The sequence below is a fragment of the Synchiropus splendidus genome, chromosome 4, assembly GCF_027744825.2.
Source record: "Synchiropus splendidus isolate RoL2022-P1 chromosome 4, RoL_Sspl_1.0, whole genome shotgun sequence".
NCBI classification, from domain to species: domain Eukaryota; kingdom Metazoa; phylum Chordata; class Actinopteri; order Syngnathiformes; family Callionymidae; genus Synchiropus; species Synchiropus splendidus.
The window spans coordinates 26,513,489-26,526,955 of record NC_071337.1 but is presented as its reverse complement, the minus strand read 5'-3'; the positions used below and the strand labels follow the sequence as shown (position 1 = coordinate 26,526,955).

At 41.9% G+C, this 13,467-nt stretch overlaps 2 protein-coding genes across 2 annotated transcripts in view; both read right to left on the bottom strand.

The window, feature by feature from the left end:
- Positions 1-6,792, bottom strand: part of nrip2 (nuclear receptor interacting protein 2) — a 28,513-nt gene extending 21,721 nt beyond the window's left edge. Inside the window, exon 1 of the mRNA XM_053863400.1 lies at positions 5,981-6,792. Coding sequence (XP_053719375.1) covers positions 5,981-6,136 — 156 coding nt within the window. The 5' untranslated portion in view covers positions 6,137-6,792. The remainder of the gene's footprint in view (positions 1-5,980) is intronic.
- A 539-nt stretch (positions 6,793-7,331) lies between these two features.
- Positions 7,332-13,127, bottom strand: klhl42 (kelch-like family, member 42). Its single transcript, XM_053863741.1, has 3 exons — positions 12,038-13,127; positions 11,776-11,969; positions 7,332-9,249 (listed from the first exon to the last, which is right to left on the bottom strand). Exons 1-3 carry the CDS (start codon positions 12,799-12,801, stop codon positions 8,786-8,788), a joined length of 1,422 nt encoding a protein of 473 aa, XP_053719716.1. The 5' UTR covers positions 12,802-13,127; the 3' UTR covers positions 7,332-8,785.
- Positions 13,128-13,467: the final 340 nt, after the last annotated feature.

Here is a 13,467-nt window from a genome sequence, read left to right as displayed (position 1 = left end):
TCGTGGTCACGTTTTTTCGCACATAAGTGCAACCTAACTTCCTCCTGTCTGCAGAGATGTTTTTAGATGCTTGAGAGTAATTCAACTGAAAACTTTTACATGTATTTTGGGTTCCACTCAACCCAGATCCAAGATATTTTGGTGTTCTCTCAAATACAATACATAAGCAACGCTTATGTGGCAGTTAGAAGACAGAAAGTCAATACAGAAAAAATAGAAAATAATGACAAATAGAACAGAAAACTGTGAAATACTATGTCAGCAGCTGGGCAAGGGACACAGGATATAACTTTTTCATACCACTGAAGGAAATGATGGGAAAGATATGGTGTGATTTGACCAGAAATCTTTCATAATGTCTTGACCATTCCAAAAAACTCGGTAGAGACGAAGCAATTTTGGTAAAACCACAAGCTTCAGTTATGAAATTACATACGTAATTGGTCAGGGACACATTCAATTTTTGTTTCTCTTTAGTCTCTATCAGCAGAAATAAAATAAAGTGACTGACTTCCTTTGAACAAGTCAAGACCCAGGAGTCAGTCCAGCCCACTGAGTCATTTATTCATTTATGTGGCCCGCTGAAGCTACAAATGTGCGCACCAAAAACTAGACAGCCAACCAAGACCTACGAAGGTCAGTGTTAAAAACATGGCCTTTTGACATGCTGGCACGTGGAGATTATAAATCCCTGGCCAAAACCCCCCCCAGAAAAACGATGCAGGAAAGATGGGCAAGTCTGTGGTCTCCTGTGTTGTGAGTCAGTGGTTATGAAGGACAATTTATGTGTCTGAAGCAACCCAACTCTGAAGCTAGACACAGAGAAGCCTGATGCTAAAATTAGCCTTGAATAAATTTAAGCAACAAAGCAAAGCAAAATTGATATCGGCATCCGCTCCATTGACAGACAGTTCAATGAATGTAAATTTTGCTTTACTTGATCTGTGTTTGAAATGTTGGCCGCTTGCGTGAGTGAGTCTGACACCCGTGGTCCAGCGGGTTCTCACGTGACCTCCCACACCGATCCCGTTTTCCATCCCCCTAATTTCCACTAACTGGCCGGTCCAGTGTGTAATTCGGCGCCACAGCAGTTATGTAAGACTGAATTTGCTGTGCTGCTCTTTAGCCCGAGGTCCTCTCACTGTCATCCGCAGCAGCATCACTCCAGCCATGTTGAGCTGCAGAGTGTGTCGGGCACGGAGCATGAAAAGGGCACGATTCACCGTTCCAAAGCGAGGGGGTGGGGGGGTGGAGACTAGGTCCGGGAGAACGGCTGGTTTACTGGTTTTACGTAACTCATGTAGATATGCGTTTGCACTGGAGGATGACAAAGGCTTGAGGAGGGAAGGGAATCACAGATGAGGAAGTGGAGCGGAATCATGAGAGCGCTGTAACACCTGAGCTTGGCTCATTGTGTTACCTCTGATTCATGCAGCAGCACATTGATATTCAAAGGATTTCAAGTCATGACAATGAAATCAATGATGGGAGTGGGATCAATATCAATTGTGAACACCCTTTAGGCCCTTTGGAGCCACAGAATATACGATGTATTTGGCGAACACAGCAGAGAGAATGCTTTTGTCAAATATATTCAATAGATAAGAAAAGAGGGTTGTTTATCAATCCTTCTAAGACAATCCACTCACAGCTAACATTGGGCGTTTGACTTCAAATAAAGTTGTACTTGGGACTATGCTGCGTTGTCGTTACCTCGGAAGTGGGACGTCAGTGCAGGGAATGATACCTCAGTTCAACGCATTCCAGTGACCAAAGGAAGACAGTGTTGTAGGCATCGACCAGGCTAGCAATAGCCACTGTTAGTACATGCCCCATTGTAGTTATCATGTAGTTTATATATAGTACATATATACTGGGAAATCCCCAGTCCTGCCCCCCGGACTAGGGATTTCCCAGTTACGAGGGCAACGCGTACACAGCGTAAGCACAGCCTCCTTTTTGGCAAGACCATCTGAATATGAGCAAAGGAAATGTGCTTTTGTGTGAGTCTCTGCTGGGGTCTGTTCTGTGTCTCTTTGCACCTCTTGTATGTGGCTCTATAAATCACTGCACGAGTGGGTTTCAGTGTTGTAGTCGCATGAAGTTGCTGCCGGCCTCAAAAAGTCTTGAAAATCTGCTCTGCGGTCTCGTGCAAGCTTGCAAACATGCGTCACTTTGCCACAGAACATGACTTACTGAAGGCCATACAAAATCCCAACATGTTATCAAGAAGCGTTTCCATCGGGAACATTGCGTTCTCTGGTGGAATATGAGCGTATGGATGCAGCTGAGAAACACACCTTTCTGATGATGTTTGGTCAGTAGGAAAAGTACTGATGTCTGACAGCAATTTTAACTGGTCAAAAAAACCCATTCAGACAGAATCTTTGTGCAGACAACATGCAAATGAACCAGCTCTCCCTGTCTGTGCCTCGGATTGCTTTTGGATAACTGCTGAGATGAGCTTCATTCTGCACTGGCAGGCGACGATAATTAATATGACCATAAGAGGGTCTGGGTCCTGGCAGGAGATTGACTAGCTGCTGGAGAGATGACTGTGATATTAAGCTTTTTATTCTGATGAAGCTCTTGAGATTCAAATCTTGACTTACATGATTATTTCTTCATGATTTTGTGGTTTTTACACTTGGGCATTAATGGATGAGCAGCAAGATGGAGCAGGGACAGACGCAGTGTGAGTCGGGAACTGCTAATATTAGCATGCATTAGCATTATGGTCCCAAGAAAAAGTGGATAACTGTTCATCTTTCACAATGTTCCCAGTGGTCACCTTAGATAATAATGCAAGTGTAAATTGCCATCACAATCAATTGAAAACAGCTTTGAAGCGTTTTTGTCGTAAATGCAGAAGCTAGCGCACTAATGCTACACCAGCATAGTTAATATATATATATATAATTATAATAAATGTGTTAATTGTTTGTTTTTTTTGTTTAAATTCAAATGCAATCATGAAAATTTTGTATGGCATTTCAAAGAGATGAAGGTTGGAACTGAATTTAAAACTAGAATTCTGTCTCTGATGTGTAGAGAGGAAGGTGAGCTGCTCAATATCACTATCATCTTTCCACTTCACTTCACCGGCATGGTCCTGTGAGGACAACTCAAAAATACTTTGCAATGACATAACTATTCAGTGGATTCATAAAAATAAAATATCCTTATTAGCGGTGTCTCTCTGTGGTGTTCTCTTTATTGAGAACTTTAACTTACTTCAATAACACAGTACTCTCAAGGCAATTACAGAGAAAAAAGATTGTTTTGTTGTTGTTGTTTTTTTTAATATTTTATTATATATTTTAAACTATATTATTGTATTATCCTTGAGGTTGTTTGTGGCAGTTTTTTTATTATTGAATAACTGTCTGTTGATCTTCAAATAATAATAATGGTTCCCTTAAATAAATAGAATTGTACTATCATTTAATTAGAATATTACTTTCAGTGTGAGACATAAAGCTGCATCCTGCTCATTTTTTTTTAACTTTGGCAACTTTTCAATATTTTCCTGTGAAATTACGTTCATTTTTTTGTAATCCATTTCTAAGGGCAACAGGAAAGAAAGGTTTATATTGTACAGTTACATAAATCATTTGAGCTTGACGACATCCTGCTGGTTCTATAGCCACATTCTTTAAATGTTCGCAGACAGTTATACTCTCTTCCTTACAAGCTGTGGCGCACTGATACTTCAATCCGTAGTTCAGAACGACGAACATAAAGAGGAACAGTTTGTCGTATAATTGTACGCTCGCAGACGCATCAGAAAATGTAATAATCCAACTAGTGTGAAGTCACAGTGTGACACTAAAAACTGCTTCAGCTCTTGCTGCTTTCCATAATGAAGATGTGACGGTCCTCCAAGTCTCCTGCCAAAGGAAAGATAGTGGGGCTTTGAATTGACGATCTTATCCCAGGGAGATTGTGCACGCTGTGATGTTGGCGGAAGCCTTCAGCTTACATGGCGGGCTGAAGTATGTCATCCTGTATATTGGCTGCTAAAAAGTAGCTTCTAGTTGGAAGGAATCAGACTGTGATGAGCCTTGACAGCACACTTCCCTCCTCTGGACACGCTAAGTGCACAACAGTGAATCATTAATCTAGCTGGCAGTGATAAACAGTGTTTCACTCTTGCAGTTTTCAGATCAACAAGTGGTGCTGATGCTTCAGAAACAGCATAAAGTACACGTGCTGCTTCTTACTAGGAGGGAGGTCTGACATTTAAAATATCATATTTCTGTATTCTGGACACATTCCTCATGTTGTTTTGTGAGTTTCTTTTTGCTTTTTTAGTTCCTGGAGTTCAGCCAAACCCGATCAAACTGAGCAGGGATACAGCACCACATAGAAGGTTTACAATTAGAAGAGTTCAGTGTCTGTACTTTGTCAGCCTTGAACTGGCAAGGTAAGATGAGACAAGATAAGATACATACATAGATACATATTCTTCCCACAGCAGGGAAATTCAACCTGTCACAGCAGCAAACACAAAACGTTAACACATTAAAGACAAAAACTAAGCATTCAATAAAGTAACAATACATAAAGCGGCCACATACTGTAGTAAGTAATATATATATATGTATGTATATATATATATATATATATATATATATATATATATATATATATATATATATATATATATAGGTGTATATATATATATATATATATATATGAGTCAGGTTTGGTTGACAGGAATATATATATATATATATATATATATATATATATATATATATAAACTATGCAAATAGGTGGCCAAATAATGTGGCCCCAAATCCATGATGGCAAAGCATATTTCAAGGTGACAATCATTCATCCGGCTCTTTTGTGAAAGAGTAGAGCATGAGCATCATTTTCAGACATGCACGCAGCCCTTCATCCAACTGAGATGGCTGGAGACGGCTTCACTCAGTGGCCAGACTCTCCCGTCATTAATACAAGACCATGAAACAACATGTTGGTGCTTATCACGTTCCAGATCAAAAATGGCTGCGAAAGTAAACTGAGGGTCCCTGGGGGAACTACTTTGACCATGGTCCATAAATACCTGTATTATATTCGGGGCTATCCAGACACCACATTCTCAGCTGAACGATGAGATTCTTTGTTATTGTTATTGTTAAATGATGCCATAGTTGTTGAAGGAATGGCAACAGCGTTAATTGAACTGGTTCTTGGAGCATATGGAGAAGGCTGGTTGTGGATGTTTAAACATTAGACAGTGGTAGATTCTCAGGGGTTCCTCCTCCGTCTTACTGCATCTGGCAATATACTCTTGATCTCCGCGGTGCCAAAGGCTTATAAGCAAAATGTTAGCAACTCGCCCGCTTCATGGTTGGTGTTCTCATGTTTCAAAATTGTTGGAAGGTACAAGCCTTTCATATTCAGTTTTGACGTTGAAAATAAAGAAGCGCTGTCATCTCCTAGAGCCAGTGAGTCAAACTTAGAAAGGACTAGAGTAAGACCTAGCACTAAATCAGGTTTGGTCTGAGGGTGAGGACGTTTCCATCAGTCAGTCAGGTCTGGTTGACAGGGATGCAGGAAGAGAAGTCAAGGAATCTATCCTGATGTGGCGTTGAACCTCGCAACAGAGGAGCGGTTCAACAGCAGTCTGGTATTTAAATAGGGGCGCTACTGACAACTTCAGGACTCGGTTCCAAAAAGCTGCCATACCACGTTTCTATGGTAACCTAAGCAGGAGAAACCGTAAAATGATGTCGTGTAAGCCTCAAGGAAACCGTGTGCTGCCACTTAAAAGAAGTGGGGTTGGTTGTACTTGATTAGCTGCAGCTCACTGGTTGTTCTAACACAGAATATCAAACAGTGCAACTTCCCATTTTAAGAAGTGTCAATTCCTGGATTTGGACTCTCTTTTTCTCTCAGCACAATGGATGGACAACATCGAAACAGTCAAGGCACCGATACGTCAAAAACAGCAAAGCGATTCTCTCACCAGGTCTTTGGATGTGCCCAGTCTCTTGAGTCCGTCCAGGGGCAGGAGGTCAGCCGAATCCTTGTGTGTGAACTGGGTCGCCTGCTTCAGGCGCCGCTGCTGGTGGAGGATGGCTTTATCTCGGATGGCTATCTCACCTTTCTTGGTCTCGCTCATGGTCTCGGAGTGCCAAGCAACGGTGTCTTCTGTTGAATTCCTGCTGCTGGGATCGAGACTAAAACCTCAGGGGGAGGAAGAAGAATCAACCACAAACTGCAGCCTTGTTCACTTCCACCTCTGACAGGAGATGATGTAATCCTCCAGCAGGTTCAGAGTCCTGCTCTGGATGCTCTTCTGCTGTTCATCTTTGCAGTCTTCAGACGCTGGGTGCCTGTGAGGAAGGTTCCACAGAGTGTGTGTGTGTGTGAGTGTTTCTCCTCCCCTTAGTACCATCTGTCCTTGTCTCGCTCTCTCTCTCTCTCTCTCCCCTCGCTGTCTCTCTCTGTTACACTCGCACCTCAGAAGTCTGTCTCTTCTCCCTCTCTTCCCTTCAGCTCTTCCTTGTTCCAGCCACCGCCGCCTCCAAAGACTCAGTAGAGTATTCAGGGTCTCCACATCATCCAGAATCAAAGTGACATCCAGCAGTATTTGAAGCTGCCACTGAAATCCTCGGAGGCGTGAGAGTGATGGTCGAGCTGACCCCACGCTGGGGATCGATGATAGCAGCTATTGACTTCCTCACGGGAACCGAACTAAATGAACTCTCTTGAGAAGAATTTCTCTGTTCGCACCACGTTGGCGTGTATTCCGTCTAACCCTCTCACTGCTCATCCAATTCACTCGTTTAAATGGAGATGAGTGTTGAGAGATCAACATAGTTGAATAAATGCGCTAAGCATAAACGAGCGAGTCCTTGTGAAGGTGAATTGCAAAACAGAAGTGTGTCGTCCCTCCTTTTGCTAGTGCTTGCTGCCACCTGCTGGTTATCCATTGCATTTCATGAAGTCAGAAATGGGGCTATATATATATATATATATATATATATATATATATATATATATATATATATATATATATAAAAGAACTTCAAACAACAAGAGTGAAACTACAAATGATAATGTAATGTTTCTCACAGCTAACAATTTTATTTCACTTTTTGTTTCAATTCTGAAAAATTTCAATTGAAATCCTAATTTTATAAGTCAGTACTTTTCTTTACTTACAAGGAGAGTGGGTTTGAAGACTGGAAAACTAACACAGGAAGCATTGAAGCTGGTGGCAGTCCGTTTTACTAGCAATGTGACAGGTGAAAATGAGGATTTCCCAGCCTCCATCAGTGGGCAGGAACTCATGATCGTTTTTTGTCTACTAGTCATTGAAGTCAGTGAAGAGTGATATAATATTGATAAAAAATATCGGAACACTTCCAAGCTATTCGTTAAAACATGCACCTTAATTGCCGTTCTTTATTTCTCAAGTGTCAAAAACACACCAAAAACTGTTCACCATTAACACCAAACGTGAAGGTAACGTAAAACGTAAAACACATAGAAGAAGAATAAATAGTCTGCAAATCATGAGCATAAAACGGATGAAAAGGTATCAAACTTTTCACTTTGAGGCACTTAATGCATTGCAAATTGTCATAGTAGGACAAAAATACTATGAGACTTGGGTATTTAAACTAGCAAGTCTATTGCACCTCAGTGGAACTGTCTTCCACTGATGTAGAGTCTCTAAGGAGAAGTTAAAGAATTCATGAAGGCTTCCTTGCAGCATAATAGAGCTGTGGAATGCCCAATTAAAATGTCCCCGGTTCAAATGTCCAACAGTTGTGTGGAGGGTTGCATTATCTGTGACATATGGGAAGCACCAAGCAGACAGCAGTGGGTTCTGACACTGTGAGAGTCGTAATTGTCTTCGTATGGCATTTAGTCACATTAACTGTCCATTCAATAGATCATGAGAGGTGTGACTAGCTGTGTCATGTCGAGGTAATTACCATAGTTATTGGATGATGATGTCAATAACGATCCACACTCAAAATAAGAATGTCTGTCATGGATAATTCCCCAAATACCAGCTCCATGGTCGCCTTCACAACAAATGAAACCATAGCTGAAGCTTCCAAAACACCGGCATGATCCTGTAATCTCGCTCCGATCCCCTCATAAGGTCACCCAACTCTTTAGTGGCAAGTTCTGTTCCACAAACCGGCAGTGTAAAACCAAAGCCATTAATAGACGTCTGTTATGCACAGTCAAGTGGTGTTACTAGACTCCTGGTCACTTTTCAGTGTGGAAGCTCAGTGAGAAGTGAAGTATTTTATACTATATCTCATTTATCTACATGGAGCACATCTTTCTGCAGCATACCTTGTCAGTACTAGATTAGATTAGATTAGAACAGGGAGCCTTTATTCTTCCCACAATGTGGAAATTCAACAACAAGGGCTTTTGTTGTGTGTGTGTATATATATATATATATATATATATATATATATATATATATATTCTCAGGTTGTTTCATCACACATGAAATTAAATATTTTTGAAAAATTATTTCGTAAAAATGTATAGAAATATTAGGTAAATATTCCCTACACCCACTTCTCCCAAAAACTGCTGGTTTTCCCCCTGAGTTTAAGTCACATGTTGGATTAACAGTTAATCGTGAATCATGAGAACATTAGCAAACAAGTGCCATTTTAATGTGTAAACATCATCTGACCTGTGAAGTTACAGTTGTTCTTCAGGTCTATTCGTGTGTGTGTGTGTTTCTAGAGAACGTGTGAAGAAAAGGATGAGGCACGGCAGCTATGGTGTGTTATGATGAGAGCATATTTGGAAGGTACAGTGAGAGCAGCAGCATGTTCTGACCCAGAGCAGGAAAGCGTCTGAAGCTCTCCCACGAGTCAGAAAAGATGTTGTACTTGAGGAAAACGCGATGCTCCAGGCTCGTGGGCAGGCTGAAGTCCCGACTCATGATGTAGATGCCATCGTTATGCAGGGTGCACGTCAGGTTCAGGCCTGACTTGTACATGTTCTCCTTTAACATGGTCCAGTCGCCCGTGGTCACACTGTAGGACTGGACTGTGAGGACGTCCTCCAGCTGGCTAAGCCGTCGATCACGGTGTTGGAATGGCTCTAGCTGGTGCGTGTATCCACCCACCAGGTAGATGGTGTCCTCCACCGAGAACATCTGTTGCTTTCTGATGTGAGCAGAGCAGGAGCGGAATACAGTCCATGTGTCCGAGGACGGGCAGTACCGAAGAAGGCTGGTGTTTCTGTCTGTGAAGGACAAAACTGCATGGTCAAAACAGATATGAAAAAGAATAAGAATGGACAAATGTTCTAAATTTGCTGATTTAATCTGGACCATGGTGCAATTGGAGCATCTTTTACAGCACAATTGACCCATATTTTAAAGGAAATGTATTTGCTCTGATTAGATCGTGTTGCTCGGATCCTTAGCAAATCCAGTCAACAATCGAACAATGGTCTGGGCTAGTTACGTTCAATTAAAATGAACAAGTCTAACTCCATCAAGTTTATAGATGTAAGATCGGAGTACAGTAATGAAACAAACATAATGCACGAGAGCAAGGGCATCTGTCTGTATTGAGAAGTGTGGGGGACAAACACTGTTAGCAAAAGTGACTTTTGATAAGTTCTGGGGATCATGATTAGAATTGGTTTTACTTACACGCTGACATTTTTTACATTCAGTACAGAAACAGCAACAAAACCTGAACATAGTAAAAGTTGAGTCGTGTTGAAGTGTTGTGGTGTTACACATTTTAAGGTGTTATATATCAAAGAACCTCAAACAACAAGTATTTATCCTTCCTCAAACTGATTAAGATAGTGAATCCCTCTTTCATGAGACATGCTTTTAGTCCATGTCAAGCCACCGTAGATTGAGCTACGTGCGCTACCTTCTCACTTTTTCATCAGACCAGTGTGCTGCATGTAGTCTCTGCTCTAGCAGCACCATTCCCCCTTCTTACTCTCTTCTGTGCACACACAACCGCAGTGCATATGTCAGGTATCTCCCCTTCAAACTGAACAGTTCCCCTAATGCTCTGCAGCCCGGTCAACCCATCACAGTGGTTGATCATATATAGATTTTTAAGAAACAAAAGAGCTTCATGCTGCCAAAATATTGAGCCCCGTCACATAAGATAAAACGTAAATATAACGTGTCAACGTTCAAGTCCACCTCCATGATAAACTGTGTTATCAATTTCATTTTGATGTTTCCACATATGTTTGGTCACGTGAGAGTTCATCTTTAAAAAGAGATCATTTTTCATTTAAGCCGTAGCGGTGTGCCACGCTACATGAAGCAGAAGCCCTGGCTTAGGTTTAATTGCCATTAAATTGTCCGATATTTTCAGTGTGTTTCAGCACTGCAAACATTGGTACCCTTTGCGTACAGTTACATATTCAGCACGCTGTGTGTACACTTTCTCTACTGTCAAACTGTGGCCTCTTTTTCTAAACCGTCTGCAGAGAGAGGAGGATAAAGGGACAAGAACAATAAAGAATACTGCATGTGTTCGTATATAAATATATGTTTTGCATTTTTATGGTCCATAGGTCATTAACTGCAAACTGAAAAAGTTTGGGCCCGTCTGATGTAGACGAACTGCAACAGTGAGGAGATCATCAAGGTCACTTGATGCAAACTGTTCTGTGCTAATACACTGATTCTCACTCAATGCTCAATGCATATTCGTCATATGCGCATGTCGTCCTCCCACATACACTCACAGATGGAGCGAACAAGTTAGTCAAGTGCAACTTCAAAATGTTTTTAAACTTGATAGGCCTCTAACCTGACCACACAACCTCTCAGCGGAGAGACAGAGTTTTCTATGTTTGCCAAAGACTGTCTGCATCGCAGGGCAAGAGGAGTTAACAGCTAAGATGAGGTTTCATTTTCAAACCTTTATTTACACTTGTAGGGCTTAATGGTTTAGTAGTAGCATTAAAACTAAATCCAGTTCTAAAAATGTATCTGCTACAAAATATAAACACAGGAAGAATGAGTCATGTTTCTATTATATTCTATGAGATTGATTGGTTGGTTGGATGCACTGACCAGAAACTTGAAAATCACAGTCTTGCAACACATGTAAGACTGTGATTAAATCAACACTGTATCATGATATTTTGCCATATCAACCATCCCTATTGTGTGGTATGGAAGCTGTACTGCCTCCTGCAAGAAGACTGCGGCATGGCATGAAGACAGAACAGACAGAAGGATCACCTGTACCACTTTTTCCCAACTCGACGATATTTTCACACCCGCAGAGCCATCAGCAGAGCAGGTGACCTCGGTATCAGGGGGAAAAGTCCGGGAGTCTCTGGGGCCATTATGCACGACTTTACAGCTGCAACTACCAGGTAGTCAGGACATTATAATGTATAGAGGGTTGGTTAAGTCGATGTTTTGTTTTGGGTTTTTTTTAATCATTGTCTGTTTATGACTTTTTTGTCCTGTGTGTGGGAGAGCAGAAACATCTGAGTGTGCTGTACTGTTTGCAGCTGGCATTCTGGAGGGTGACAAAAAAAAAAAAAAAGGAATCTTGAATCTTGAATATCATTAAATGGTAGCTTGTAGTAAACACGTCCACACATGTGTGGATCCAGATGGCCATCCAGAACACCACCACCATTTGCTTAAAACATTATTGACATGTACTCATTCATTTTTGAGTGATGCTGCTAAACACACACATTGTCCTCCGTGGCAGCAGGAATAATCTGCTACATTTGCTCATACATCCAGGGGGAGAACCTACCTACCTCTTGCAGTGTATCCACCCATGACATAGATCATCCCCTGACATTCACAGGCAGAAAATTCGACCAGTGGATCAGGCATAGACGACACACAGGTCCACCAGTCCTGCTCTGGACTGTAACACTCCACTGTTCCCAGACGTTGACCCCCAACAGCATATAACCGCCCCTGAACTGCAAGTAGCTTGAAGTTCGACCTGCAGAAACAAAGTTGGGGTGGCATTGTGAATCCTCACGGTATAGGGTTTGTTATGACACTGGTTACCTCTTCTGGTTGAGAGCAGCTACCTCGCTCCACTCATTTCTGCAGGGGTTGTAGCAGTGCACCGCAGAGATCTCCTGGCTGGTGTACCTGTAACCTCCTGCTATGAAAAGGTAGTTGTCCAAAACAGCAGAACTGTAGCCTCTAATCTTGATTATATCCAGTGGTAGGTTGTTTACAAGCGGTTTCCATCGTTGCTCCAGTTCTCCATACCTTAACATGGACCAGGGTTCTTCACGGTCTGTGCGGTCCAGGGAGAGACAGGTGAAGTCTCCAATAGCCACCAAGGTAGCAGTGCCCGACATGCGCATATCTTTGACTTTGTCTTTCACTTCTGATGGCAGACTGCTGAACTCAGACCTCCTCAACATGGGGTGATAGTAACAGCTCATGTATTTCAGACAAGCGTTTTTAAGCTCATGAGTCCCATAGACTTCAGAGAGAGTGAAGAGTTCCACACAGTTGTCCAGTCGGATTTCTGATGTCAGCAGTTTGGGGATGGAGGTGACTTGCAAGAAGGAGGCGGCTTCGATCAAGTCCTCCAGGGTCTCGTTCACAATCTGGACCTTAGATGTGTTGATGAACTCCAGGACAAGTTCCAGACCGAGGACACTGAGCCCTTGCAGCTGCACGGAGTCCTCTGTTGACTCCTTCATGCCGGAGCTGTACAGTGCACGGAAGTAGTCGCTCTTCTCGATCAGCTTTCTTTTATTCACCTCATAGATCTTGTCATCCATGACAATGGCGATGTTGTGGTCCGATGACATGGCTGGACTGGTGCAGTCAGACGACGTGATGTTTGTTGCCCTGTATCTGGCCCGAGTTCACATCTCAGCAGCGATGGAAGTCGGAGCGCTCTATATATGGTCATGCTCAGCCCATGGATGCACTTTTGTTAGCGAGCAAGCTAACCATCAAAATGTGTTTTCCTCCTTCACGCAACCACCAAAAGTTTTCTCAACACCTTGAACGCTAACAAAAGTAATTTGTGGGTTAGTTTAGATTTGTTTTCCGCACGAAAACAGTCTATTTACAACATGTTGAACTCGCGTCGTTGTGTAAAATCGAACTGTCAGATTTTAACTGTTTACGTTCCGCGTTGACGTCATTTCTGGGTTCCACTTCTTCAGCGGTGAACGAAAACGGTTGCGCGCTGCCTCCCTCTGTCGGCCAATTACAGACAACTGATTTGTGCATGTACAGTATTTACTCTCGAAACATATTTTCTATGGAAAATAGAACGATGGCTAATGTGAGCTGTTTTGGTAAATTAAGTAAATATGCCGTCCTAAAAGATTAACATGTCTTGTGCTCGCTCTTGCTCTATTTTAAGGTTTGGTATTAATAATCCACATATACACAAAATCTGTGATTGTTTTAGCGGAGCTATCGTTTTACAAATATTTCATTAATTTCGCTTTATCCGTAACAAA

Excerpts from the sequence above, each read along its gene's own strand:
- klhl42 (XM_053863741.1), bottom strand. The coding sequence starts at position 12,801 with ATGTCATCGGACCACAACATCGCCATTGTCATGGATGACAAGATCTAT. Across the intron at positions 11,970-12,037 it reads GCTGCTCTCAACCAGAAGAG|GTCGAACTTCAAGCTACTTG; the intron begins GTAACCAGTGTC and ends TTGTTTCTGCAG. Across the intron at positions 9,250-11,775 it reads GGGTGGATACACTGCAAGAG|ACAGAAACACCAGCCTTCTT; the intron begins GTAGGTAGGTTC and ends TGTCCTTCACAG.